This window comes from Lipomyces oligophaga (genome assembly GCF_038497815.1).
Source record: "Lipomyces oligophaga strain CBS 7107 unplaced genomic scaffold V1516scaffold_2, whole genome shotgun sequence".
In the NCBI taxonomy this organism is placed as follows: Eukaryota; Fungi; Ascomycota; class Lipomycetes; order Lipomycetales; family Lipomycetaceae; genus Lipomyces; species [Lipomyces] oligophaga.
Genome location: NW_027117786.1, coordinates 905,010 through 929,738, shown reverse-complemented (window position 1 = coordinate 929,738; position 24,729 = coordinate 905,010). Strand labels below are relative to the sequence as shown.

The following is a 24,729-nucleotide window of genomic DNA, read 5'->3' as shown; positions in this document are numbered from 1 at the left end:
CACACTAGCGAATTAGGACTTTGAGTTTGCCCACTTGATGCACATCTCCATTCATCGATTTTTTTGGTGAATGAATGATTGCAGAAATGTGCGCTCGCAGTCTGGCGACAGTCCGCCAGACTGTCGGCACATTCTACCTTTCTTTCTGCTCACTTCTTCCTAATTTGCTCCGAACGGAATTTTGCTCATTTTACTCGTTTCCCTCTAGATCCCTAGAGTCGTGGCAAACCCGTCGACGGACCCGGGTCAGCCCTGGCTGTGCACTTCGTCAGAGTCCTCACCATGTGTCGGCGGGTCGCAGCCCGGGCGTTCCTAACCCTCGGTAGCCTAACCCTCGGCGGTCGAGTCAACCCACAACTGTAACTTATTTCGTTTGTGTGTACAGCAGCAAACAACTACTGCTGCTGACTCTTCTTTTTGGTGGATCGGTATCGCGATGATGAAATCAGGGTCGTCTTAATCTGCGGACTCGTCTGGCTTTCTCGTTGGCTGAAACCACCGAACTTCCGCGGCCAATTCCAGCTCATCTTCCGAGTCTGTTGTTGCAGCTGTTGCTGTTGATGCTGCTGCTGTCACAGAGATGCTGCCCCGCCGGGCCCGAATGAATTGTTACTAGTCTGGTCTGGCTTGTCTGGTCTGGCTTGTCCCGCCCTCGCTTCTCCGTTCTCCGTCGCATTCGGTCTGTCCTGCTTGCACCGCTCTTGCTTTGGCTTTGCTCTCGGTAGATTCCCCTGCAGATTGTAAATCACAATCACAATCGCTCGCGCTCAATAGCAACTCGAGTCGATTTCTCAATTGGCAGATGCTTTCAATCAAACGTAGTTCCGAATATCTGCCGTCCTCGCAACTCACATCGATTATTAACTTCAGACCGTCAGAATCGATACTCCGTATCTGTCTCCGTATCTGCCTCTGCTTCTTCTTCCTTGCCCCTTCTCTCGCGCCGTCGTCCGTTTTCCATCCTGTCACTGTGCTTTTCTCCCAAGCCCTTCACTTCTGGTTCATTTATGGTTCATTTCCTGGCATCGCTGAGCCTCGCTGAGCGCGTTGGCAGTCATCGCTTTGGCTTTGGCTTTAAACAGATTGGGCGGGCTTGGACAAGAATCTGGTCCCATGCGCATCTGCTGCGATTCTTCTATTTCCATGGCCATCTTGTTTGTATGCTCCGTACATCTTCTATCTTCTCCCTGGTCGCAAAATCGTAGTTCTATTGGCAATCGTGATTGCCCAAATTGTCTTAATTCAGAGACAACCTTAAACCGGTGCTTCTGGTGCATCTTCTGCTTCGTTGCCGCTGCGCTTCTCCATGTGATCTATCAACCCATTATTCATATTGCCTCACTCCACGCTCCTCTGCGAATTCTCTGTCAACTCCTCTGTCGACTTATCTGCCATAATCAGCTCGTCAACCCTTCGATTCATTCATGTTGACTACTCTCTGTAATCTCTGCCTGTCGGCTCCGCGGTGTTGCAGACCAGCCCAACGTTGCGTTGTGCTGCTGTGCCGCACCTAGAAGCGTTTCATATAGTGCAGTCCGAGTCTGCTGGTCTGCAATCAGGGCCTGCAGTTCCCTCAACGAGATCATTGATGTCATTACTCTCCGCCCGCATAGAAAGCCTTCCCTCGAGCGCTTTCTACATCTCCGAGTTTGTCTCGGAAGCTGAGGAGCGTGTCCTCGTCGAAAAGGTAAATCATCTGGCTTGAACATTCTGACTGCCCACACTATTCACACGCTCTCGAAGATCACTTCCGCGCCGCCCTCGAAATGGACCTCGCTAACACACCGCCGACTGCAATCTTATCCAACCACATTACTCAAAGGTGCTCTTTTACCAACATCCGACCCTCTTCCAAAATGGCTCGAGGAGCCCTGCGTTGACCGCATGAGAGATCTCGGAATCTGGCATGGCACACCTCATGCGTCTGCAAACCACTGTCTAGTGAACATTTACGAGCCAGGACAAGGGATCATGCCTCATGAAGACGGCGATGCATACTACCCCATGGTCGCCACGGTTTCCTTGAACGCCGGCATTGTGTTGGAAATTTATGACAAACCCGACTCTCTGGATGAACCGGTCGACAGAGCTATAAAGTATCGAATCTACCAGGAACCGCGTTCGTAAGTTCTTCTACATTTTGTTCCTCTCGAGCCTTCTACTCATCGCCAATTAATTTCTCAGCCTACTAGTAACAACTGATCTTATGTACACCTCATATCTCCACGGAATCCAGGAGATCACAGCCGATACAGATCTTTCGCCAGACACAATCGCAAACTGGCCACTTCTCTCCGAATCTACTCAGGCTCTCATTCTAGATCATATGGGCGCTTTGAGGGATTCTAGCGCTGTCTCTCTTGTTCGGGAGAAAACTCGCATTTCGTTAACCTTCCGAGACGTAAAACGAGTCAAAAAGTTGACTGGCTTATTGAGTAAACGTTAGAACGGTCGATGTCCCATTGTTAACTTCGAGATTCTGTGCTTGTGGAAAGTCACTCGCTTAATCGTGGTCTCGCTACTCTCCCTAGCCGCACCTTAAATATCAGTCCTTCACTTTTATCTACCTTCTATTATGTTGTAACGCAGACAATAATAATATAAATAATAATAAACAATGGCGGAGAATAATCACTCAATTCTTTCCACTTCCCTCCCACTTTTCCCTTCAACTAAGCTTCATCTGGCATTATACACCGACGTCACAAACTCCCTCGCGATCCGCTCAAATCTTCTCTCTGGGAACAAGTCCTATTCCTACGCCTTTCTCGACCCCACCACAACACTCTCTTTAACACATGTTTTCGCTGCCATATACCGCGCGTTTACTGCACGCGCGGCACAATCCATGCGGACAAAGACATTGAACACGGAATTAGTTTTTTCCATGTCACCGTCGATGAATATCGCTGATGGACTCCGCAAATTCGGAATCAAAGACGACAGCACTTCTTTGTTGGTCATTCGGATAGATGAGGACGGAACTCTGTCAAGTCTAGAACTCGCAAATGCCTTAGATGAGATCATAGCCGGGAATAGAATCCAAATATCGGACGAGTCGCTGGCCAAATTAGTCGACTGCGAGGTGGTTAGGCAGGTATGCATTACATTTAGATTGGTATTTACATATATGTATTTGGTACAAACTGACTTGTTAGAATTACAAAATTCCAGCTGGTGTTGACTTATCAGATTTAAATAATGCGACGAAAGTCGCCATAGGCGCAATAGCCTTGCGAGGATATACATAGTTATGTACAATACAATAATTTGGTCAATCATTAGTCCTCACTTAACTCTAATCTCATCAACATTGGTACTCTGTATATCACCGATCGCGATCTGCCTGCATCAATTTACTGTCTTCGACAACTTGACCCTCCGTTCTTCCTCCACTGCCGCCCGGTTTCTCCCTTCTCTTTCTAGCGCGCATCACATCTCTTCGCCGTCGTTTCGCTTTGTATCTCCATTCTCCTCGATTTGCATAGAATTCTTCTATATATTGCTCCTTCGAGATCTTGGGCTTCGATGGCAGCTTACTAAACTGCGACTGTGCATCGAGGAATGCAGATTCAGGATGTGCAAAAAACAAAGGCATGTTATCAAACGCTGCTTTGCGCTTTGAAGTAGCGTCTTGTATAAATTTCCTCCGTATTTGGTCCGCAGCGTCCATGTCAGCATTAATTCCAACTTCAATACTGTCTTGCGCTTGGGAATTTATTCGTAAATCATCTGGTGGAATCACAGTGTCGTCGATGTCAGAGGAATCGTCTTGGCCAAGTAAACTGAACGTGGTCTCATTGTCTGTTTGAAAAATCGATCTTAATCGCTCTACAACCACTGTCTTGGATTTAGATTTAGATTTAGATTTTGACCGAGACCTTGACCTAGATTTGGATATAGACTTTGATTCGGATTTGGAAGATCCGTTGGATACAGATTCTGAATCTGAATCTGAATCTGAGTCATCAGCTCCATCGAATTGAGGAATGCTGGATTTTTTCATTCTTGTAATATCGATTCCTTCAAACAATCCCTCGCTAAAATCATACTCTCCCTCTTTGGATTCCGAATCGAGATCTCCTTCCGGAATTTCAATTCCATCAAATATGCTCTCGTTCGAATCATATGTCGCTCGATCATAATTGCTCGTAGCTGCTTTCGATTCGGACTCGAAAGATAAGTCAAAGTCAATTATGGGTCCTGGATTAGGTCCTGCAGCCTGAATAATACTGTATATTGCTTCATCGTCATCTGAATCTTGATCGAATCTAGTGACAGGTGAATCAACAGCGGTGTTTGAGCTATATTCAATTAGCTTCTATGCAGTTAGAGGTGACAGAAGAAACTTACCCTAAATCATCAGATCCAAACATATCTTGTAATACTTTCAATCCTTTGAGCCGTTCGCGTTTTTGACGCTGCAGATCTTGCTCTTCCAGTTCGCGCTCCGGATCACTGTTTGGTGGTGACATTTTAACGTCAGATATATGGAATTTATTAGCTTTCTCAACTTCAAATCCCGATTTAGAATCCACGGCTAAATGTGCAAACTCGCCGAAATCGAATTTGGCTTTCAGCTCTGCGAAGTTGTCGACAGTAATACGGTCCTTAACGCAGTTTTCTATCACTGACCCATATCCATTGATCCAGCATCCGATATCCAATTTTCCATGTTCTGGAAGGTTTTCAGAATCAATAAATTGGTAAGCAAATTCTTTGACATCAGATGTCTTAGAAATCCCCCATAATTTCTGCTTTTGACACTTGACCACTCGGATTTTTCCACCAATCCGCGAGCGAATGGTTAACGGCTGCTTTCTGAAATCGCGTGCAACATGACGCATTTCTCCGGTGACCCGTTTGCCAAATAATAGTCGAGACCGCCGAATATAAAACAACAACTTCATTTTATTCTTTTCTAATTTTCTTTTCTTTTTTAGCGATTCTACTTCCTTCTCGACCGCATTATCAATGAAAGTCCCCTCACGCAATCTGGATTCATAGCTCGCTGCTCTAGCTTCTTCTATCCGCATCGTGACTCCTCTAAATTTGACTCCATTCAACATCTTCCTCAGAGCTAAAAAATTCTTCCTAGTCATCTTAATCGTTATAAACGCAAATGGATTGACTGCGGCAGGCTTGAAATGAACTGACAGCTCAGTCACCGGTTCCCCAAATTTTCGTAGTCTGTCGATCAATTCCGAAGAGTCCGTGGCAAAACTGGAGGGCAATGCTGAAATAAACAGTCGTATCTCCTCGCATTGATCTTCTTTGTCTCCCATTCTTAATTCCTCTGCATGTAGTGACTCGTTTCCTTTCTTATTTTTGAGTATTTTCTATAATCCTGGACATATTTGTTCCACTACTCTGGCATGCATCGGTCTTCTCCCAACGCGACCGAAAAAAATTGAGCCTCACTTTAGTCCCGTTTCCGCAATTTACATACTTATTTTATTCGATGTCTAGAAATTTTAATCCATAGCAATTTATAGTATAATAGAAAAAGGAAACAGGAACACTGAAAGTTATTTTTTTTTAGTCGACATGGTTCATGCACCATTAGTTTATACTGGAAATGCGGATTTCAGAATACGACTTGTTCTCGCGACACTTGCTGGTCGAACAATCAAAATCGAAAAGATCCGGTCCGACAGCATGGAGCCAGGTTTGAAAGGTATAATATCGCATTTGCAAACTGTAATACCAGACTCTAATTATATTTCTTAGATTACGAGGTTTCATTTCTCAGACTGCTAGAATCCATCACAAATGGGACCGTAATCGAGATTTCATATACCGGTACTACAATCATCTACAAGCCCGGACTGATAGTCAACGGTACAGTGACACATAATTGTCCACTTTCGAGAGGAGTTGGGTATTTTCTTGAGCCGATTTTACTCTTAGCGCCATTTGGGAAGGCAGCACTGAATTTGACTATGAAAGGAATCACGTCGAATGGCTTCGACCTTGGGGTCGACACGATTCGCACGGCGCTGTTCCCAGTCTACAATAAGTTTGGAATCATGCGTCAGGAGTTGCGAGTCATCAAACGAGGATCTCCGCCACTTGGTGGAGGCGAAATTAATATATTTTTACCACACGTGCTATTACAACCGCAGACTCTCCATGCAGCTGTGAAGTCACCGCCGATTTCCAAGATCCGCGGCGTCGCATTTTCGACCAGAGTAAGTCCGGCAAGTGTGAACCGGATCATCGATGGCGCTCGGAGTGTGCTAGCAGTCACGGGCTGTGAGACGTATATTTATTCTGAAGTTGCGCGCGGCGAGGACTCGGGCATGTCACCTGGGTTCGGAGTGTCGTTGGTAGCCGAGACAAAGACAGGGTGGTGCTTTACCGCAGAAGATGTTGGCGGTGCAGGTGAGATTCCTGAAGACGTCGGTGAACGTGCCGCGAGAGCACTACTCGAAGAAGTCTCAATGGGAGGAATGGTTTCAAGGTGTCAGGCGAAAGCCGTGCTTATTTTGATGGTTCTTGGTAAAGAGGATGTGGGTAGAGTACTGGTTGGACGAGATGTCGTCGACGAAAGTATTGTCAGATTACTACGAGATATAAAGTTGATGTGGGGAACCGAAGTCCGTATAAAGCCCTATGATTCATCTACGGACGATGACTTGGATGAACAAGGTCCCGAACAATATGTCATCAGTGTTAAAGGGGTTGGCTTCGTCAACGCAAGTAAGAAAATTGCATAAATATATTGTACATTATAGATTATAGCAGATTCTACCGTAAAGTTCCATTTCGTTTCATTTCAAGGGCTCGCTTATACGGAGGCGCGGTAGGTGACTGCACTGGATCGAGACTAACATTAGCAACGCCATGTTCTAACGAATATGTTGCGTCAGCATCATATTCCGACAGATCTCCACATGCAATGAATGGCGCCACTGTTCTTTCTCCGGCCTCGCTTGCAAAATGATCTAGATTTTTAGGAACAGCAATGTCCTTCAGTCGTAACGAGTCCGGTTGCCATCCTGGCCGAGGTCGGTACCCTTCGCATACTATAAATGCTTCCAGCGAACTTGCTCGAGAACTTCTTGGTTTCGCACAAGTCACCGTATCGAACAAAAGAGACATTTGGGAATATAAAAGATCCACATCGCGACCCCGGAATATCTTCGCTACAAAAGTTCCTCCTTCTTTTAGTAGATTTGTAGCTAGTGTAAGTGCTGAGAGCAGCAATTGGCCTTGAATGTATTCATCTAGATCATGAAGACCTGTCACATCAGGTGCTCCATCTATGAAATTAGAAAAGTAGAACATATCTCATTCCATAATTACGCACCAGAACAGACAAAGTCTGCTAAACCGCCACCGAATAGTTTTCTGATATTCGTCAAAGTCGAAGGATGTGTAATGTCGGCTTGGAGAGTGATGACGCCGGGCAACGGAGCGATAGGCTGTAAGTCTACAGATACAATAGTTGCGTCACTTCCATTTTCAGTCAATTTTCTCGACAGCACTTGACTCCAAGATCCGGGCGCTGCGCAAAGGTCCACTACTCTAGTAACATTCTCGAGAAAGTGGAACTCAGAGTCAAGTTGCAATAATTTAAATGCCGAACGCGCTCGCCAGCCTTCTTCTTTGGCCTTGCGATAATATATATCTCTCTTGTCTTTGCTGCATTTACCCATTTTAGCAGATCTCTTGGATTATGTTCTCAAAAGAATAACTCAAAAAATAGTAAAGCTTGAGGAGAATTTAACTGAAATGCTCGTGACGATTTTCTGCGGCTCCAGGTAAATAAAATTATCTGTGATCCCAATGGATAATTTACGACTGTGACATTTGTATATAATACATAAAAATTCTCCAAAAAAAAAATCAAATAAAAATCGAACGACCACTATCTATACATATATATCAGGTCACTGTCTGATTCGTCTGCAAAGGTCGAGCAGCAGCGTTGACTGAGTTTCTACTCTGAAGAGACAAATTGGATGAATCTGTGGAAGAGGAACTAGTTACCGACAATTTAGTTGGTGCTACAGCTAAAGAATTAGAAATTTTGTCCGTAGCAGAAGCCCTTTCCTTTTTCCTCACGGTGTCTTTCAATCCAGATACATGCTTCCGCTTCTTCTTCCCACCAACAGGTTTCAGTGAATGAGAAAGACCTTCAGCCCTTAGTCGAGACATTCGCTCTTGCAATCTCGCAATATCCTTCTCCGCTATCGGGTTAATAACAATAATATTTTCTTTAGAGTACTCTGTCCCGCACTCCAAACAAGCTGTATCCACAATCTCCTTCAGTGCCGTTTCTGAAAACACATGACCGCATTCTGCATGATAGACAAATTTTGATCCACCTGCGCGAATTTCCTTCCGCGTGATTGGACATATCCATTTTCCTCCCTTCGTTTGCGAGATCTTAAGTTCGACGACATCCCGAACAGTTTTGATCGTCTCGACCCGGTCTCCGAACTCTTCTGGTGAGATCAAGTACTCAAGCACGGCGTCCTTATTGTACAAATGACCCAAGCAATCGCTAACTATGGGAATGCATAGTGGTTTCGAACTCAATCGACATGTCGTCCAGTCAAACGATGCATTCAGTTGATTTTGCTCAAAGACTTGAGACGAGGTCGGTCGACGCGCCGAAGACTTCACGAGATCCCGTCGACCGGGAATAGATCCTCCGTCATTCTTGATCGTTAGTATTATAGTCTCCTAATGATATGCATATGTTGCTTACTCCCATTACTCTGCTCCTTGCAATCTGCCTGCAGTTGTCACTGATTTTGAAGAGTATTAAGTGTATCTCAACTATGAAATATGCACGGAACCCTTGCATGGTTCACTTGGGACATTGTGGCGTTACCCTGACCAGCTGAGTCAGATTTCTTGTGAGCAAGGATTTACTGCAGTCGATATACTTGAAGCATTTTGATCCAATTCAATTAATCCAATCTATTTGATTTTGTTTTTTTTTGTAACCAGCATCAAAAAGTTGTTAAAGTAGTAGGAGTTATACATATTAGATCAGATTATGGCGAATTATTTGGCATCTATTTTTGGAACTGAGCAGGATAAGGTCAATTGGTAAGTATTGCCACTGAAGGACACTGGTGTTTTGCAGGTGTCTCGAAGTCAAGAACTAGAAGATATCCAAAAACTGAAGAAAATACTAACAATCTTAATAGCTCATTTTATTACAAGATTGGCGCCTGTCGTCATGGCGAGAAATGTTCGCGAAAGCATGTGAAGCCGTCTTACTCGCAGACGATTCTATGTCCAAATATGTACCAGAACCCTGCGTACCAGCCCGGAAATAAGATGAACGAGTCACAAATGCAGAATCATTTCGAGGCTTTCTACGAGGATTTTTTCTGTGAGGCCGCGAAGTTTGGAGAAGTGGAGGAGATTGTGATTTGCGAGAATAATAATGATCGTAAGTATTCTATTTCACCATGAAAATTATGCAGCTCAGTTTTACTAACGACGTATCAAGATTTGATTGGTAATGTGTATTGCAGGTTTAAATATGAAGAGGACGCTCAGAAAGCGTGCGATAATTTCAACTCGAGATGGTACGCCGGTCGACCAGTCTACGCTGAGCTAAGTCCTGTTACTGATTTCCGGGAAGCTTGCTGTCGGCAGCATGAAACCAAAGAATGTATGCGCGGAGGGTTTTGCAATTTTATCCATGCGAAGCGTCCAACTCGGGAATGGCAACAGGAACTGGAAGCTGCGCAGGCTAAGTATCTGAAACTACGAGGAAGAGATGCGCGATCATTGTCTCGATCGCCATCGCCAGAACCTAAGCGGAAGTTTTTCTAGACAAGGTTATTTATGTACGATAGTGGCTTGAAGATCATCGGAAATAAAAAAAATTTCATGCTATATTTACAGCTCATGTTACTATATACAATAACCAATCCAGTAGTCGCCTTCTCTACGCCTTTTCAACATACAACTCGTTACGCTCATGACCCGGAGGAACATCAATTCCATACATCCGATACTGCTTATACTTGTCAATATACCAGGCGCCATCTTTCGCGCCAGTATAACCCTGAAAATTATTTCGAAGTGGAGGTAGCGTATTCGGCATGTACGGGGTAAGCTAGAACATAACAGAATTAACATCCATGACACAAACTCAACCTCAGCAGTACAAACCTTGCATTCTTCCAAAGACGGAGGAACTACATATGTCCGGACTTTGCGATAATCAATTATGTATTTTCCGTGAGAGGTGTGTCGGCCCATATTAGCTGAACCAGTGCCCTTGTAGAAGTTCTTATTGCCATCTTTAGTTGTGAACCCCATCCGTTTGGATTTTGGTATTCGTGCCTTGAGAGGGAATAAACGATGTTTAAAGTGAAACGGCATTAGTCTGATTTATTTATATTCCGAGCAAGTATTAAATATGTCTTTAATACCAGATAATGTGGAGCTTTAAAGTCTGCTGGTCGAGGAAAGAATAGAGCTTTGCTACTTATTTCCGCAAGCACAGTCGCGTATATGCCATTAATGTTCTCTACAGTTAATGCATATCTGCAGAAGTTCAGAGGGTTACTAGAACCTTCTCAAACGGGAGATTGATGTCACGAGCACAGCTAGGTCGGATATAAATCGAGCTTCTCTGCCTAGCGGGTACATTTATGAAAACTAAAGAAATCTGCGCTTATTTTGGGGCAGTTATATAGCATAATTGATAAGGAATTAAAAGTTCGAAATGGCTGATGCAGATTGGGATAGTGTGACCGTTATCGGCCAAAAGGCGAGCGCACGATCTGCCGCAGCAGCTAGAAGCAACAGTGCAATCAACGCAGCCCGAAGGACTGGCACAGTGGTCTCGACCGACAAGAAGTTTGGAGCAGGAGGAAATCGGGGGGGCAGCGGTGAAGGTCAGCGATTAGCGAAGGTGGATAGAGAGAACGATGTTGTTGCACCGCCGAAGATCGATATGTCCGTTGGAAAGGCGATCTCAAAAGCTAGATTGGAGAAGACCATGTCTCAAAAAGATTTGGCAGTGAAAGTCAATGAAAAGACAAACGTTATCAACGACTACGAAATGGGTCGCGCAGTACCGAATCAGCAGTTGCTCGGCAAACTGGAACGAGCTTTGGGGGTCAAGCTGAGAGGAAAAGATGTTGGAGCTCCTCTAGGAGGACCCAAGAAGAAATAAATGTTTTTTGTTTGTATAATACACGGAATCATGAGTTCCGTTTCAGACTTCTGCAGATGTCACAGAATTTATAAAACTGTTGATAGTCTTTATAGTATTATCATGTATACAGACATACTTTCCCACTTGCTGTCCCGCCGGCGATCCAGTTCTGTGTTGGATGGAAGTTACATGCCGCGGGAACAGTCGTAACTCTTGCACTGTCGCCCAATCTGGCCAACTGGACTCCATCTGCAGTGTAAACATCGAAAAATTTCTTCATGTTTCCGATGACAAATTTCTGGATCCCATCTGCTGGCCGCGGTTGCCAATGTGCCCGTAGAATTGTGACCCATTTCCCAGTCTGGCAATTGTGAGGAATTCTCGTTTTCGGCACCAGTTCGCGCACGGGAGAATCTGCAGACGGAACAGACCAAGTAGATGAGTCGGGTAGATTGAAAATATTGATAGTATCGTCATAGCCGTTGCAAACAATGTCTCCGGCTGTATTCCAAGATACGCAACTAACGCTAAGTCTGCTTGAATACTCTGCTAGCAAGGCTGGCTGGCGCTCACCGGATTCAGGAAGAGTTGAAATTTGTCGGAAATCCCAGAGTTTCATTGTCCGATCAAGAGACGATGTGGCGGCTAGATGAGGAGCGTTTGGATGGAGAGCCATGCCGCCGATTTTCTTTTCGTGGAGTCGAAAGATCTCTGTTGCAGACGAGGGCTTGGCCCGGATATCGACACGTCCGCACTCACCATCGAGAGTACTGTAATAGAACACATTTGTATCTGCAAATTTGATTTCGCTGATCCCCCCTGACTCAGAAACACCGTCGCCACCATAGAACACTTCTGAGCTTGTGCCGGACCTGAAGTCGACGCAACGAACTGAGCCGTCGTAGGAAGCAGTGTAGAGTTTTTCTGTAGTAGAATCTGGATTGAATGTGAAATACGATAATGTCCGTGCATGAACTTTGAATAAATATAGCTGAGGATCCTGTTCTTCTTCATCCTCGTCTTCTGCTTTGGTTGGACCTGCTGCCGGTCGCTGTGAGTCCGCATCCCAGACGCCCAAATTGCCAGCTTTGTCGCCGGCCAAAATTAGTTTCCTAGACGGCGAGGGATGAAAATTGAGATAAAACACCCGTTCGGGAGTTATTTTGATTTGATTTGGAACCCATCGGTCGTACAACGACAGCGAGCTCAAATCTTTCCTGAGTCGGACAATGTCGTCCTCCAATACTGGACGAGCAGTCAACTCCTGATCCTGCGTCTCGGACTTACCAGTCAAAAGAGTGTCATCATCATCAAAAGTCCAGAATGATGAGATTCGGTCGGATGAAATGTCTTCAAACTTCATTGTCCCGGAAATTCGCATCCGGGCCTGTTCTTCCTTGCGCTTCGCCTGTTCATTGTGGAGCTCAAGCTTTTCAAGCGCAGCAGAGTCCTCAGCCTTGATCCCGGCTAGTCGTGCTGATACTCTTCTAGGAGTAGCTGTAGAACTTGGCTTCGACTCTGCTGAATCGTGACTTCGTTTCTTCTTGTTCCGATTATGACTATTAGAATTTGCTGTCGACGACCGAGACCCAGCTGGTTTAACATTGATCCGAGCAGAACCAGAGACCGAGGCACCTAAATCACGCAACTCCAGGTCCCGAAGAAGTGCTTGGTTCCGCGCAATGTTTTCTTGTCTTTGTTTCTCATATTCTGTCAGATTGTCCATGATTGAATTATTTTACTGTTATTAGATTTCACACTCAAACGCGTCGGAACGCGTCAATACGCGTAAACACTCGCCAGATCCCGCGGCTTTCACTGATTCATTCAGGCTTGCCCAGAAAACGAACGCCCCAGGAAACTAGGCTTTCTAGCTCAAACAAGATAAAACTTTGTTTTATACGACGTCCTGCTTGTTCTCGTCAAATATGTCGAGATATTCTGTTCGGTTCGTGGCGTACTAGCCGTCTCTCTCGAATTTGTGTTCTCGTCATTCTCTCGGTTTGGTTCGGTTTAATGTCTCTTTTTGGCATGTTCAGCGCTCGACTCAGTATGCTACTTCAGCTTTAAAATCAACGTCCAAAGGTTCAAGTAGTCCAATTGCTCAGCTATTCAGCTCTGTGCTACTAAGGCTGAATGGCCTCGGTCTGCAAGCTCGCTTTCTCATTTCAACTACATCGGACTTGTTAGCTGATACTTCTAGATTTAAATAAATGCTATCACCTACTAATAAATATTGATGCCTACTAATATTACCGATGATGGATAATTCACTTGGTTCTGTACTGCAGTTCTGACCGTCGGTGATAATAAACTTCGGTTTGAACCAGCCGTTAGTATGGTAAGCCTCAACGTTCGACTCAGACGACTTTGTTCGGCAGTCCAGCTCAGTCAAGATCTATATCCATATGTAGTGGATTTCAGAAACATTAGAGAACACCGCATTGCCTTATTTTACTATAACATAAAATTGTAAGATTTTCATTAATAATTATTTACTTCTATATTACCCTATAGTACAAATATTCAAATTTTCGCTGACCGGCTTCACCTGAAATTCGACTCGGGTGGCGTCTCCGTGCTGGCTCTCCTTTCGATAAGACCTCGTCCAGCAACGGGCAAAGTCACTTCAAACTGACCGTCCGTTACTGTACTATTATTAACACCTCAATCTCAACCACCTCGATCAACCGACGAATTTCCTATTCCACAAATTCTCGCTGCTTACGCACATATAGAATTCTTTGTCGTGCGGATGGAGAGATTAGTTTTGACAGTTCTGCCTTTTAGCTTGCTCAGCTACTGTATCTGTGATCGCTGACCTCCTTGCGCAGTGTGGTTGTAACAATAGTATCAGCCTGTAGGATGCTGTATTATGCTGCCTTGAATTGCAGTACTTTTGAAATGTTTATGCAATATTTTTGCGATGTTTGTTGCAGTATTGCAGTATTGCAGTGTCTAGTGTTGTGTGATTGGTTCGCATTCTGCTTGTCTGTAGAGAAACTCGAAGCATCGAGGCACTTAATCGAGCTAGGCAATGAAGTCCACCCTAATGCCTCCTGTCGGGTCAATGGGCTCTTCCGAGCCTCCGCGCATAGCCACGCATATCCACGCATCTATAGAGCTTGATTAATCAGACAATCAGCATACAGCAACACATGATCGTCGCTGTCAGAGAATATATAAATTCCTTGCATTTGATTGTAGTAAGCATGACTCCGAATGACAACTATCTAGTTTGTCTTCAATTTGTAAGGTTGCGCTATTCTGTGGTTGCAACCTTAAGCATAAATTTTTCTGAGCAGGTCACGCATAACCAGCAATTCATTCCGAATTGAGCAGCAAAAGCCAGGCTGATAAGCAAAATTCCATCATTATAGGGCAGCAAGTCCGATCAGTAACGAAACAGCAGTCGCTACCACAGCAGCTCTCCGCGCAAACCCAACATCAACTGTCCTTGCTGGTCCAGCTGCACTCGACGCGGCAGTTGCGGTAGAGGAAGAAGACGGATAATCGTACACGACACTGGTTTGAGCTGCAGAAGACCCACATTGACTATCAAGTGCCTTAGCTGCTGAAACGTATGTATTTGATAAAGCCAGTGAGGTATTGCCAGCGTAGTTGTAATACACTGACAACGTGTTTTCAGTGCATGAATTGCAAGAGAGGGAGGAGTTTACCGGCAAAGACACGTCGAGAGGTAAAAAATACAGCGCCAAATCACCCGAGTTAGTCGAATTACTGACCGCCTCGACATAGCAATAAGCTCCGCTCGAGCTCTGTATACATCCCGCAGAATATAGCATACGATATGAGGTAAAACTGTTGTAGGCGCTTGTTACTAGCGGATTCTGAAGATTCAGGTCGGCCTGGCAGTTGTCTGAACTGACCAACTCAACTGCGAGCCGGTCCATCAGAGTTGCACAAGTATCAACATTCACCGCGCAAACATCGTCCAAAGCACTTGAGATTTTATATACACCCTGTTTTAACAATTTGAACCAAGATTGTGAACTCTGGTTGGCGTTAGTAGATAGATCCGAAGGAGACCCAGAATGCAAAATAAAAAAAACTGACCTGGAGAAGAAAAGACAGAGGCTGACAATCAATGAACTCGTCCTCATTAATGAACGATTTGAAAAATGTTGGACACGAATCCTCGGTGAAATTCTGACCTAAAGGTGTGTCGAACGGCAATATAGAATCATCATCACTCGAGGATCTCCGCTCAAACCGTGTACGATCCTGCAAAATCAAATGCCCGTCCAAAGTTTGTTCCCTATAACTCTCATCAAACGAGTACAAATATGGAACTGAAGCCGAAGCTTGCGCAAAGTTCTCGGAGATCGCCTGCGCATACACTGCTGCAGAATCAGTGATCACGGCAGCGTCACACGATCCGAGTTCTCCAGCTAAACAGACGGAGGCCAGTATGCCAGCAATGCTTCGTATTCGCGCCGTCCCGCAAAGCATTTTGCTTTGATTTTCTCTTGTCTTCGGATCGCAAATGCGTAGCGCAGAGGCCGATTATTGATTATGAAAATCTGTGAAGGATCCAGTAACGAATACCAGACCACGGTGAGGACATGAACGACACGAGTCTCGAAGCTAGATTTTTTTGTATCGCGTAAAACCACGAGTAGGTTTGCGCTGAAGTTACAAAGATTGACTGTGATGGATCTTTGGGTATGTGTGTACATGTATTGAGTATGGGTGGAGGTCGAAATACGCAGAGGAGCCGATGTAGATGACCAAATATAAATACCTCTGTCTACGAGGAAAAGCGGATGGCTAGGAGAACCGCAGATTCACTTTCGTTTCTGCAGATTGGTTCTATTTGCCGGCCTATTGGAAAGTCGGTCCAACTTGGTCCAAGTTTGTCCTAGCTGGTCGTCTAATCAAAGCCATATAGAATCTAATTATGGACGGAGCATGCAGTCCGTACATACATATCTCGGTCTACGGGCCGTTTGTTCGTGTCGCAGCGCCCGGTCGCTACGCACTATTCCACTTACTGTTGATTTGTTGTTGAATAACTGTTCTCTGCCGGTTATTAATAATGCTCGGCCGTAGGCTGAACCCTGAAGCTACTGAACTCTGACTTGTGACTGCCGCAGAAGTTGGCTGTGCTGTCGACTCAAGCCACGGCAGACCGAGGACAGGTAGCTAATGCCTGTGGATTTCCGCTGAATACCGTACGAGCCAGTTCGTTCCCCAGCAAACTTCATCAATCTCACGAATCTCACTGAACTCACAGACCTTTAAAATCTAACCAAACCCCTATACACATATATTGCATACATCTCTTACTATTTCTAGTGTCTGCTGCCCACAGACGCCAACGCACTGACCAGTTGATGGCGCCGTCAATGCCATTGGTATGAGCAACTGTGGAACTCTGGTTGTTCGAGCTAAAGCTGAGCTCGAGTTATGCGCAGTGAATAATGTTGTGATGCGGTGAGACGTATTGTGATGTATTGCGAACTGTCTAAGCTGTCTAAGCTGTCTGAACTGTATGAACTGTGACTTTGAAGGGCTGTTCTACTGCAGTCATGTCAGTCCGTCCCGCTTCATCATCGCCCTCGTTTCCTCGTTCTCTCGTTCTTCGCTATTCTGACATGTCCTCCGTATCACCATCACCATCTCCATCACCATCGCTATCGTCATCTCCTCCAGCTTCCCAGTCCTCCTCACTTTCCACCCGCTGCCCATTCTCTCGACCCTCCCGCGCCTGCGCCCGTCGCAAACTTGAAAATATCCGCTTAGCATAGTCTTCTTCATCCTCCATATCACTTCCAAATTCGTTCCTCTCAAGTACGTCATCTAACGTTGCTCCCGCATTCATGGAACCATCCCCGTCGTCGTCATCTGCAAATCGGGACCCACAGCGGTCATAGTCATACTCATCGTAATCGTCTGCGTCAATCTTGTCCACAAAACCTTGTCCACCATCACCCCGCTCCCCTTCTTCCTCGTCCTCCTCGTCCTCCTCGTCAGGGTAATCGTTCCGATAAAAATCCTCCGCATTAGAATCTTCATCGTCTGTTAGCCCGAAATCGGAATTAGCTTCGTCGTCCTCATCGAAAACTAGATCTCGAAACTCATTCTCGGAATCGTATAACCTGTTTATAATGCACTATGTGTTTTCTTCTGTTTTTTTACCGCCCCTTAGCAAAAAAACAACAAAAACACATATTTGTGCTACATGTAAGCCAATGCTCACTCACCCACTCTCCCCACCTCTATTTTTATAAGGGTAGAGGGGAGGTAATACAGGGTTATCCACCTACAGTAAACCATATTGCCCGCCTTCCCATTTTACTCCTAAATATTTTTCTCGATAGTAGACGTCGTACACGTAGTCCTCGGCCTCGTCGTCATATTCGGCTGCATTCCTGTCGTTGCCCTTCGTAAATCTTTGACTTAGTCCTCCTATATCTGAATTCGCCGACGCCACAGTCCTGTCTTGCTCTGCGCCTGCGCTGTCTGTTCTGTTCTGACTTTTGTCTTCTAAGACCGCGGATCCCGAGTTTTGCGTTCCGTGACTTTGCTGCTGCCGATTTCTCTGTTCTTGCTTCGGGAGTCCAACGCTGTCAAGACCCGTTCTGTGTCGAATCTTTGCAACCGGCGTGGCTGTTCCAGAACCGAGCTCGGTGCCATCCTCTTCCAAGCCGCGCGTTTGTTGTTGCACATCTTTGCTGTTCTCTGCTGTTCTCACGGTCCGTGCCTCGTGCGGTCTCTTCAGCGCCTTTTTGGTCGTCATGTCGGCCGACTCCTTCTTCTCTGCTGGATTAAGCTGAAGATACATATCTACCATGTCCTGCAACTCATCTTCATTCGAGATGGGCTGATAGGATGTTGTTGGCGAGAGAGACATCGACGTACTACTGCTTCGTCGTCGTCGCTGTTGCAGTCGAATTGGAGATTTCGCTTCTGCAATAGTTCGCGCGCTAGTAACGTTCCCACTTATAACCTTAACTGCCGGGATACCCCCAGAGATCCGACGTGCTGCTCCTTGTCCTACACTTGGCTGCTCTCGTATGACTGGAGGTGGGGAAATAGTCTTGGCTGTTGAATTTGAGGTGACCTGTGGAGTCTCATTGTGTTTTGATCGTTTGGCCTCAGTAGCTTCGTTAGAAGCTCGTCGCTTGCGCGTGGGGAACCTAAACAGCCTTGCTGGATTCAGCAGATCTTGCGCAACTCTAAGCAGACTGCTAGCATTCCTTGTTGTATCTGTCTTGAGGTCGCTTGTCTTAATAGATGAAGTATCCTATTTGAATAGAAGAGTCAGCTTTAAGAAATGGCACACCTGAATTGCGACCTTTAGAGATTTTACGTACCCCGGTTGGCTCTGTTACGTCGAATGTTTCAAGAAGTGTTACGCTGCCTGCATGGCGAGGCTGCTCCTCGGTATTTGCAAGCTTGAAAACTGCATGCAGTTAGTAAGAGATCTGTAGAAAACACAATGCTTTCTCACCGTAAGAATCTGTGCGATTGCGTTTTGAATTCTCGTTTCGCCCAAGGACTGGTCACTGTTAGCACGGCTAGCCTGTCTTCCTCAGCGGGTGGAATCTATAACGTACTGAGAGCTTGGAGCGGATCCTGGTTTCGTTTGCGCTTGATCCGAACTGTATGAGGCGGTAGCACCGGCGATGTCGGTTCTCCGGCGACAAACATTAGATCTGTAAAAGGAAAATACTGTCTCTTAAAAGGATAGGATAGGATAAGACTGGCAGTAATGAAAATAATAGTTAGCAGGGTCTGTTTATGTTGCACACGTTTAAAGCTTAGTTCTGTCTCGCAACGCAACTAGTCCACGAGTAAACAAACATGAACCGACAAATTCTGCTGAAATAGCTAATTCCTGACTGCTAATAAACCCTGAATAATGCACTTGATGTGACACCAGTCTGCATATGCCTAAATATTAAATAACGAGACAAAACTGTCCTTTAAAGTCCTCGAAAGAGTCCACAACAAACAAGCAATAACCGTCGGTTGGCTGCCGTCGAAAGAGCCCATAGTAGGCCCGGACGTCATCGGTCAGATGCCCATCACCCGTCTTGTTTCGGCCAGACGGTGGTCACGTGTAGGAAGCAAGTTGGGCAAGATCAGGTGCGGCCCCTTCAGCAGACATATTTGGTGCGGTACCTGTAGCATTGCGTGTGCAAGACGCTCAATAGGCTGATCAATTCATGCGAGGACGTTAAAAAGAAGTTCGAGAAAGATCTCCCATATTTTCGGAAGCTTTGAACTATTTCGTACAATGGGTCCTTTTAGTTAAATGAGACGGGCGCGAAATAAGTTCGAGATATGGTTAGATTGTTACTGCTATGTAGAGACGCGTGAGTTTCTCACTCTACGCGTCGGCTTATCGAATTGCATGTCAGTTTATGAAATAGATTTCAATTGGCAGGATAGCTGATTTAAGACATAATCTGGCCATTTTTTCGGCTTTGTCTTCCCATTCTCATCTTGCCAGTCCCATTCGTAATACATTTACGTTGAGCTGCCTTTCATGTACTCTCGAAATTAACCTAAATGTCCACGTGATTGATGTCTAAGCTGGCAGCTTCACGAGACGTGTCAAGATGGAACTTCACTTTCCCTTGATTAGGATCGTCCCAGGATTCATTTTCTTTCATAGTTCCGACAAAGAGGTCTTTTCTGTTACTGAATTTGCCTTGTTTTTTCGTGTAAATTGTATAATGAAGTTCTCTTTTATTTCGACTGTGCTCGCGGCTGCTTCCGTTGCCCTTGGATCCGATGTTCTCTCGCTTACTAAGGATAACTTCGAGTCGTTTATCAAAGAGAATCCTTTGACTCTCGCTGAGTTTTTCGCTCCATGGTGGTATGTACTCCTCTCATCCGGTTAACTTGTAAATTAATCAGTTCTAGTGGTCACTGCAAGGCACTCGCCCCCGAGTACGAGCAGGCTGCGACGATTCTTTCAGATCAGAAAAAGGCTGTCAAACTTGTCAAGATCGACTGCACTGTCCAAGATGAGCTCTGCAGCGAGCAAGGTATAGAGGGATTCCCGACTTTGAAAGTCTTCCGTGGCGCTATTGATGATGTTTCACCATATACTGGTCAACGCAAGGCTGATGATATCGTGTCATTCATGACCAAGATGAGCATGCCTGCCGTTACAGATCTTGTCACCGAAAAGTTCGAAAGTTTCAAGGCTGCCGAGAGTGTTGTTGTTGTCGGTTTCTTTTCTGATCCGGCTTCCAACCAGACCTTTAGTGAGGTCGCTAATCAGCTCCGAGATTCCTTTGTTTTTGGTGCCTCCAATGATGAAAAGTTGGCTGCTGCTGAAGGAGTTACAGCTCCTGCTGTTGTTATCTACAAGTCTTATGATGATGCGAAGACCATCTACACAGGAGATTTTGTTGCCGCTAATATCGCGAGCTTTGTCAAGCTCGAGACTACTCCTTTCATTGGTGAAGTTGGTCCTGCTACTTACGCTGGATACATGGAGTCTGGTCTTCCTCTTGCGTACCTCTTTGTTGATTCTGAGGATGCTAAGAGCGAACTGGTCGAAATTCTGTTGCCAATTGCCCGCTCGTTCCGCGGAAAGGTCAACATTGCCACGATCGATGCCAGCAGATACGGCCAACACGCAGAAAACATTAACCTTAAGCAACAATGGCCCGCTTTTGCTATCCACGAATTAAGTAGCAACAACAAATTTGTATATAACCAGGAGACTGTTATCACTGAAGATGGACTTGTAGCCTTTTTTGAGAGTTACGAGGCTGGTGCTCTTACTCCTACCATCAAAAGCCAGGAGCCACCTGAGATTCAGGAGGGACCTGTGGTTATTGTGACTGCGAAAACTTATGACGAGATTGTTCTTGATGAGGATAAGGATGTCTTGATTGAGTTCTATGCTACCTGGTGTGGACATTGCAAACGCCTTGCGCCTACCTACGAGGAGCTTGCGCAGATTTTCTGGGACGATGAGGATCTAAAGAAAAAGGTAGTGGTGGCTAAGGTTGACACTCCCAACAATGACGTTCCTGAAGAAGTTCGTGGATTTCCTACGATCAAGCTTTACCCTGCAGGTGACAAGCTGAACCCGATCGAATACTCCGGCGATCGCACTCTCGAGAGCTTGGCTAATTTCATTCGTGATAATGGAAAGTATCATGTTGATGCGTATGCCAAACTAAAGAGTGTGCAAGACGCAATTGACGTAGATTCAGCCGCGGAAGAGGAGACTACTCACGATGAATTATAAAATCGGAAGTGGTTTTATGTTGTTTCTTTTATGCTTGGATTGATCTTATGATTCTAGAGATCAGTCAGTAAATTAAAAGCCGGTGATTTGGACATATATTTTGAATCGAATATGAAATAGATTGCAAGTAGTTGAGACTTAATTCATTTGTAGCGCCGCAGTTACTAGTTTACTCAGAAGACCTATCTATAAGTCATTTTTCTTAGGCAGATTAGACGGTTCATTAGAAGCACCGACAATGTTAAAAACAGGATTAGTACGAGTTTCGAGGTTATTAGGTTATTCGGCTTCCGTCCGTTTATCAAAAATTCCCTGTTCGCCGAAGGTGATCGGTCAGCGACGGGGGTACTTCGAAGTACCAGAATCGATAACTATTCCTACAGTTCCTTCACAAGAAGTAAGACAAGATCGGAAATAAGAAAAAAGAATAAATATTAACCAAATATAGAAAGATGGTCGAACTGTTTATTTTGATATTTTTAGTCGGTATGTGGCAGACGAGTAGATATCTACTAAGTGATAGTATTAACCCAGTGTCAGATTGCTGAAAGAGCGGATCGTTATGCTTCACGGTTCAATCAATTCATCTCTCTCTGCAATAATTGTTTCTCAGCTTTTATATCTTGAGGCTATGGACCCGTCGAAGCCGATATACATGTATGTGAACTCACCTGGTGGCGAGATGCATGCCGGGTTTTCAATCATTGACACAATGCACTATATCAAATGTCCAGTCTCCACTATTTGCGTTGGTATTGCCGGCTCTATGGCTTCGCTTGTACTAGTATCAGGCGAGCGAGGAATGAGGCATGCCTTGCCCAACGCGTGGATCATGGTACATCAGCCTAGTACTGGCATGTCAGGCAAGGCTTCTGATCTTGCCATTCAGGCGCGCCAGATTCTACGAATGCGCGAACAGGCGAATAAAATATATCAAAGTCGATTGAATAAATCGTATTTAATCTCAGAAATCGAAAAAATGGTTGAAAATGATAATTTTCTTGACGCTGAAGAGGCTCTGGACATTGGCATTATCGACTCTGTGATTAAACCGGATCCAGGTTCTGGACATAATGGTCCTGAGACTTCACCTACTAGTCCTCCAACTACAAGTCCTCCTGGTGGGGAGATTTCTCATGGATCTGGTGGATTAAGAGAAGCAGAATCGACGGCTCCGGATAGTACATTGCCTCCAGCTCCACTGCCTCAACCAGCTATAGATCCTGAGAGCCCGAAAAACAAATCCCCACTGATGACAACTTTTCAAAGAAAGTCAACCGGTCCTGGAATCGCAAATCTCCCGGAAAATTGGTGGCGTGAAATGTTTTCAGTCTAATTATACAGATATCGATATATTTATATGAATGCAAAAATAAATATCTATTTAAATGTGACCGTCTCCCAATGCAAAATTAACATGTCCATTCACAAATCTACATGACCTGGCTTGCATATGGATTCCGAGCACGAATTCGAGCGCCAAATGTATAGAATGCAAAGGGAATTGGAATCATAGCGATGGCAAAAAATGCAATAATACTTGCTCCCCAGTCGACGCCAAGTTTTTCAAACATGATTCGGCCAAAAATTGGGAATCCCGCAGCAGAGCATGACCGCAAAAAGGTGGTTGCCGCGATGGCCGATGCAGCATATCGAGGGAACGAGTCAACAAGATAGTTGATGCAACCTTGGAATACGGTAATGAAGCCCATTGCAAGCAGGGTTAACCCAATGACCGGAGCGATCCAAGGAATGCCGTCCTTTGCTGTCCATCCAAAGATAAATAATCCAATTGGCATAAGAAACGAACCAATTTTCATAGCTTGAAGTCGTTCTTCAGGAAGTGCTTCACCGTTTCGCCGGGATAAAACTCTAGCATAATGAACTGATCCAATAATGTTCAGCAGTCCACCCAAAACAACACCAAAAAAAATTGACAAAGTTGGCAACGCCGCGATTACCTGAGACCATCCGCGGCCAGTCACAAAAGTTATCGGAACAGCGACAACACCGAGATATAAAATACCGAACACAAAAGAACCATAGATGGACATAAAGGTTACGATGGGAGTTGCTAGCATCGCAAATGGACGCATGAAATGCTTAGTAACCATTTCTTTTAATGTGAAAGCTAGTTCTTCATGTTTTGAATGGTAGTTCCAATTTCCGGTCTCGATTCGTAGTTTTTTCGCCTTTGCGGAAAGTAAAACCGGCGGATAAGTCTCTGGAATAGTGAAAATTGCCAGCACAAATACGACGAGCGCATATATGCCGGCAAAATACTGTGTCCATCTCCAGCCATGCGCGCCCAGTGTACCAAATGCTGCTCCAATAACTGGTCCGATTGGTGGACCACCGGTAACCACAAACGAATAAAACACAAGCGCTATTGCTCTAGTTTGCGGACGCCAGATGTCGCCTAAAACGCCTCCAGTATTCGCAATCGGAGCGCCGCCAAAAAGACCTTGGAAAAATCGCATTAACATGATCGTCTGTAAATTGTCGGCGGCACCACATCCTATGGCAAAGATGCCAGAAAAGAAAAAGGGGACTAAAACACCCATTCGGCGACCGTAAACCTCTGATATCGGAGCGAAAAACATTGGTCCAAAGCCAACTCTAATTCACGTTTAATCCAAGGAACAAAAGATTACATCCTGATATGACTCACCCTATGAGAAAAGTAGAAACACCCAATGTAGCCACTAGAGAAGACACATGATATTGTTCGCCGATTTGAGCCGAAACTTGGCCATACATTGATGATGAGGTCTGCGGACCGAACGTACACAGAGCATATGCAAACGTAGTATAGGCGCGTTTCCTAAACGGCCAATTCAGTGGGTTAAACGGATCATCAGGACCCTCGAAATCTACCAAGTAGTTTTCTACTGGCAAGCACGAACCCACTGAAGATAGTTCCACAATCTCGCCGACATCTTCCTCGAGTATGTCGGCCGACGAGTGGATTTCTTTAGTGTAGAACCCTTTCTCCTCTGTAGAAAAGGTTGTTTGCTTCTCGTTTGGCTGACATGTTAATGACTCGTCGGATGCACAGCCTGTGGTTTCTCGTATAGACACATGTGTGCTAGGTCTATATAATGACTCTACCATGGTCCCGGCGCATGTTTCTTGCTATAGCGGCAAAAGCAGAGAAAAAGTAGTCGAACGGAAACGATAATGGAGCTTTGCACGTTCATATACGGCCGACAAAGTGAGAAAACGATGATACAACAAATTTGCAGCGCAAATTAGACAGATCTCGCCTGCCAAAAGCTTCGGCACAAATTTCGCAGAACAAATACAAAGGACCGTTCGACAAGTTCTTATAAGCAAAAGTCGCTAT

The 24,729-nt window shown here is 45.1% G+C and overlaps 15 protein-coding genes across 15 annotated transcripts; 7 read left to right on the top strand and 8 right to left on the bottom strand.

Moving 5' to 3' along the window:
• Window positions 1–1,588: 1,588 nt before the first annotated feature.
• On the top strand, window positions 1,589–2,446 carry V1516DRAFT_662752 (uncharacterized protein; the record flags this gene model as incomplete). The annotated part of the gene is made up of 3 exons (XM_066920462.1): window positions 1,589–1,687; window positions 1,744–2,123; window positions 2,185–2,446. 3 exons carry the CDS (start codon window positions 1,589–1,591, stop codon window positions 2,444–2,446), a joined length of 741 nt encoding a protein of 246 aa, XP_066778952.1.
• On the top strand, window positions 2,373–3,290 carry V1516DRAFT_186277 (kinase binding protein CGI-121-domain-containing protein). Its single transcript, XM_066918705.1, has 2 exons — window positions 2,373–3,097; window positions 3,159–3,290. The coding sequence occupies exons 1-2, from the start codon at window positions 2,618–2,620 to the stop codon at window positions 3,249–3,251; spliced, it is 573 nt and encodes a 190-aa protein (XP_066778951.1). The 5' UTR covers window positions 2,373–2,617; the 3' UTR covers window positions 3,252–3,290.
• V1516DRAFT_670953 (uncharacterized protein) lies at window positions 3,140–5,411 on the bottom strand. Its single transcript, XM_066921473.1, has 2 exons — window positions 4,354–5,411; window positions 3,140–4,304 (listed from the first exon to the last, which is right to left on the bottom strand). Exons 1-2 carry the CDS (start codon window positions 5,283–5,285, stop codon window positions 3,329–3,331), a joined length of 1,908 nt encoding a protein of 635 aa, XP_066778950.1. The 5' UTR covers window positions 5,286–5,411; the 3' UTR covers window positions 3,140–3,328.
• Window positions 5,412–5,464: 53 nt separating this feature from the next.
• Window positions 5,465–6,736, top strand: V1516DRAFT_706352 (RNA 3'-terminal phosphate cyclase/enolpyruvate transferase). Its single transcript, XM_066924161.1, has 2 exons — window positions 5,465–5,677; window positions 5,731–6,736. The coding sequence occupies exons 1-2, from the start codon at window positions 5,548–5,550 to the stop codon at window positions 6,717–6,719; spliced, it is 1,119 nt and encodes a 372-aa protein (XP_066778949.1). The 5' UTR covers window positions 5,465–5,547; the 3' UTR covers window positions 6,720–6,736.
• Window positions 6,704–7,710, bottom strand: V1516DRAFT_670950 (FtsJ-like methyltransferase-domain-containing protein). Its single transcript, XM_066921472.1, has 2 exons — window positions 7,313–7,710; window positions 6,704–7,265 (listed from the first exon to the last, which is right to left on the bottom strand). Exons 1-2 carry the CDS (start codon window positions 7,659–7,661, stop codon window positions 6,751–6,753), a joined length of 864 nt encoding a protein of 287 aa, XP_066778948.1. The 5' UTR covers window positions 7,662–7,710; the 3' UTR covers window positions 6,704–6,750.
• Window positions 7,711–7,759: 49 nt separating this feature from the next.
• Window positions 7,760–8,769, bottom strand: V1516DRAFT_670949 (Rtf2 RING-finger-domain-containing protein). The gene is made up of 2 exons (XM_066921471.1): window positions 8,720–8,769; window positions 7,760–8,670 (listed from the first exon to the last, which is right to left on the bottom strand). Exons 1-2 carry the CDS (start codon window positions 8,723–8,725, stop codon window positions 7,891–7,893), a joined length of 786 nt encoding a protein of 261 aa, XP_066778947.1. The 5' UTR covers window positions 8,726–8,769; the 3' UTR covers window positions 7,760–7,890.
• A 139-nt stretch (window positions 8,770–8,908) lies between these two features.
• V1516DRAFT_634018 (uncharacterized protein) lies at window positions 8,909–9,869 on the top strand. Its single transcript, XM_066919987.1, has 3 exons — window positions 8,909–9,066; window positions 9,168–9,415; window positions 9,476–9,869. Exons 1-3 carry the CDS (start codon window positions 9,014–9,016, stop codon window positions 9,802–9,804), a joined length of 630 nt encoding a protein of 209 aa, XP_066778946.1. The 5' UTR covers window positions 8,909–9,013; the 3' UTR covers window positions 9,805–9,869.
• Window positions 9,862–10,407, bottom strand: V1516DRAFT_670944 (mitochondrial 54S ribosomal protein mL41). Its single transcript, XM_066921470.1, has 2 exons — window positions 10,147–10,407; window positions 9,862–10,090 (listed from the first exon to the last, which is right to left on the bottom strand). Exons 1-2 carry the CDS (start codon window positions 10,357–10,359, stop codon window positions 9,920–9,922), a joined length of 384 nt encoding a protein of 127 aa, XP_066778945.1. The 5' UTR covers window positions 10,360–10,407; the 3' UTR covers window positions 9,862–9,919.
• Window positions 10,281–11,208, top strand: V1516DRAFT_184144 (multi protein bridging factor 1-domain-containing protein). Its single transcript, XM_066918704.1, has one exon. The coding sequence runs from the start codon at window positions 10,706–10,708 to the stop codon at window positions 11,156–11,158; it is 453 nt and encodes a 150-aa protein (XP_066778944.1). The 5' UTR covers window positions 10,281–10,705; the 3' UTR covers window positions 11,159–11,208.
• Window positions 11,209–11,258: 50 nt separating this feature from the next.
• V1516DRAFT_694763 (WD40-repeat-containing domain protein) lies at window positions 11,259–12,866 on the bottom strand (the record flags this gene model as incomplete). Its single annotated transcript, XM_066923964.1, has 1 exon — window positions 11,259–12,866. One exon carries the CDS (start codon window positions 12,864–12,866, stop codon window positions 11,259–11,261), a length of 1,608 nt encoding a protein of 535 aa, XP_066778943.1.
• A 1,795-nt stretch (window positions 12,867–14,661) lies between these two features.
• On the bottom strand, window positions 14,662–15,361 carry V1516DRAFT_608658 (uncharacterized protein; the record flags this gene model as incomplete). The annotated part of the gene is made up of 2 exons (XM_066919286.1): window positions 14,662–15,156; window positions 15,218–15,361. Coding segments are annotated over 2 exons (639 nt in total), but the record flags the coding sequence as incomplete, so codon positions are not given.
• A 2,065-nt stretch (window positions 15,362–17,426) lies between these two features.
• On the bottom strand, window positions 17,427–18,817 carry V1516DRAFT_694762 (uncharacterized protein; the record flags this gene model as incomplete). Its single annotated transcript, XM_066923963.1, has 5 exons — window positions 17,427–17,578; window positions 17,642–18,410; window positions 18,481–18,569; window positions 18,618–18,665; window positions 18,724–18,817. 5 exons carry the CDS (start codon window positions 18,815–18,817, stop codon window positions 17,427–17,429), a joined length of 1,152 nt encoding a protein of 383 aa, XP_066778941.1.
• Window positions 18,818–19,770: 953 nt separating this feature from the next.
• V1516DRAFT_670936 (thioredoxin-like domain-containing protein) lies at window positions 19,771–21,544 on the top strand. The gene is made up of 2 exons (XM_066921469.1): window positions 19,771–19,991; window positions 20,039–21,544. Exons 1-2 carry the CDS (start codon window positions 19,849–19,851, stop codon window positions 21,381–21,383), a joined length of 1,488 nt encoding a protein of 495 aa, XP_066778940.1. The 5' UTR covers window positions 19,771–19,848; the 3' UTR covers window positions 21,384–21,544.
• V1516DRAFT_181926 (Clp protease-domain-containing protein) lies at window positions 21,503–22,768 on the top strand. Its single transcript, XM_066918703.1, has 3 exons — window positions 21,503–21,780; window positions 21,832–21,869; window positions 21,924–22,768. The coding sequence occupies exons 1-3, from the start codon at window positions 21,622–21,624 to the stop codon at window positions 22,717–22,719; spliced, it is 993 nt and encodes a 330-aa protein (XP_066778939.1). The 5' UTR covers window positions 21,503–21,621; the 3' UTR covers window positions 22,720–22,768.
• Window positions 22,769–22,816: 48 nt separating this feature from the next.
• V1516DRAFT_662738 (major facilitator superfamily domain-containing protein) lies at window positions 22,817–24,497 on the bottom strand (the record flags this gene model as incomplete). The annotated part of the gene is made up of 2 exons (XM_066920461.1): window positions 22,817–24,002; window positions 24,055–24,497. 2 exons carry the CDS (start codon window positions 24,495–24,497, stop codon window positions 22,817–22,819), a joined length of 1,629 nt encoding a protein of 542 aa, XP_066778938.1.
• Window positions 24,498–24,729: the final 232 nt, after the last annotated feature.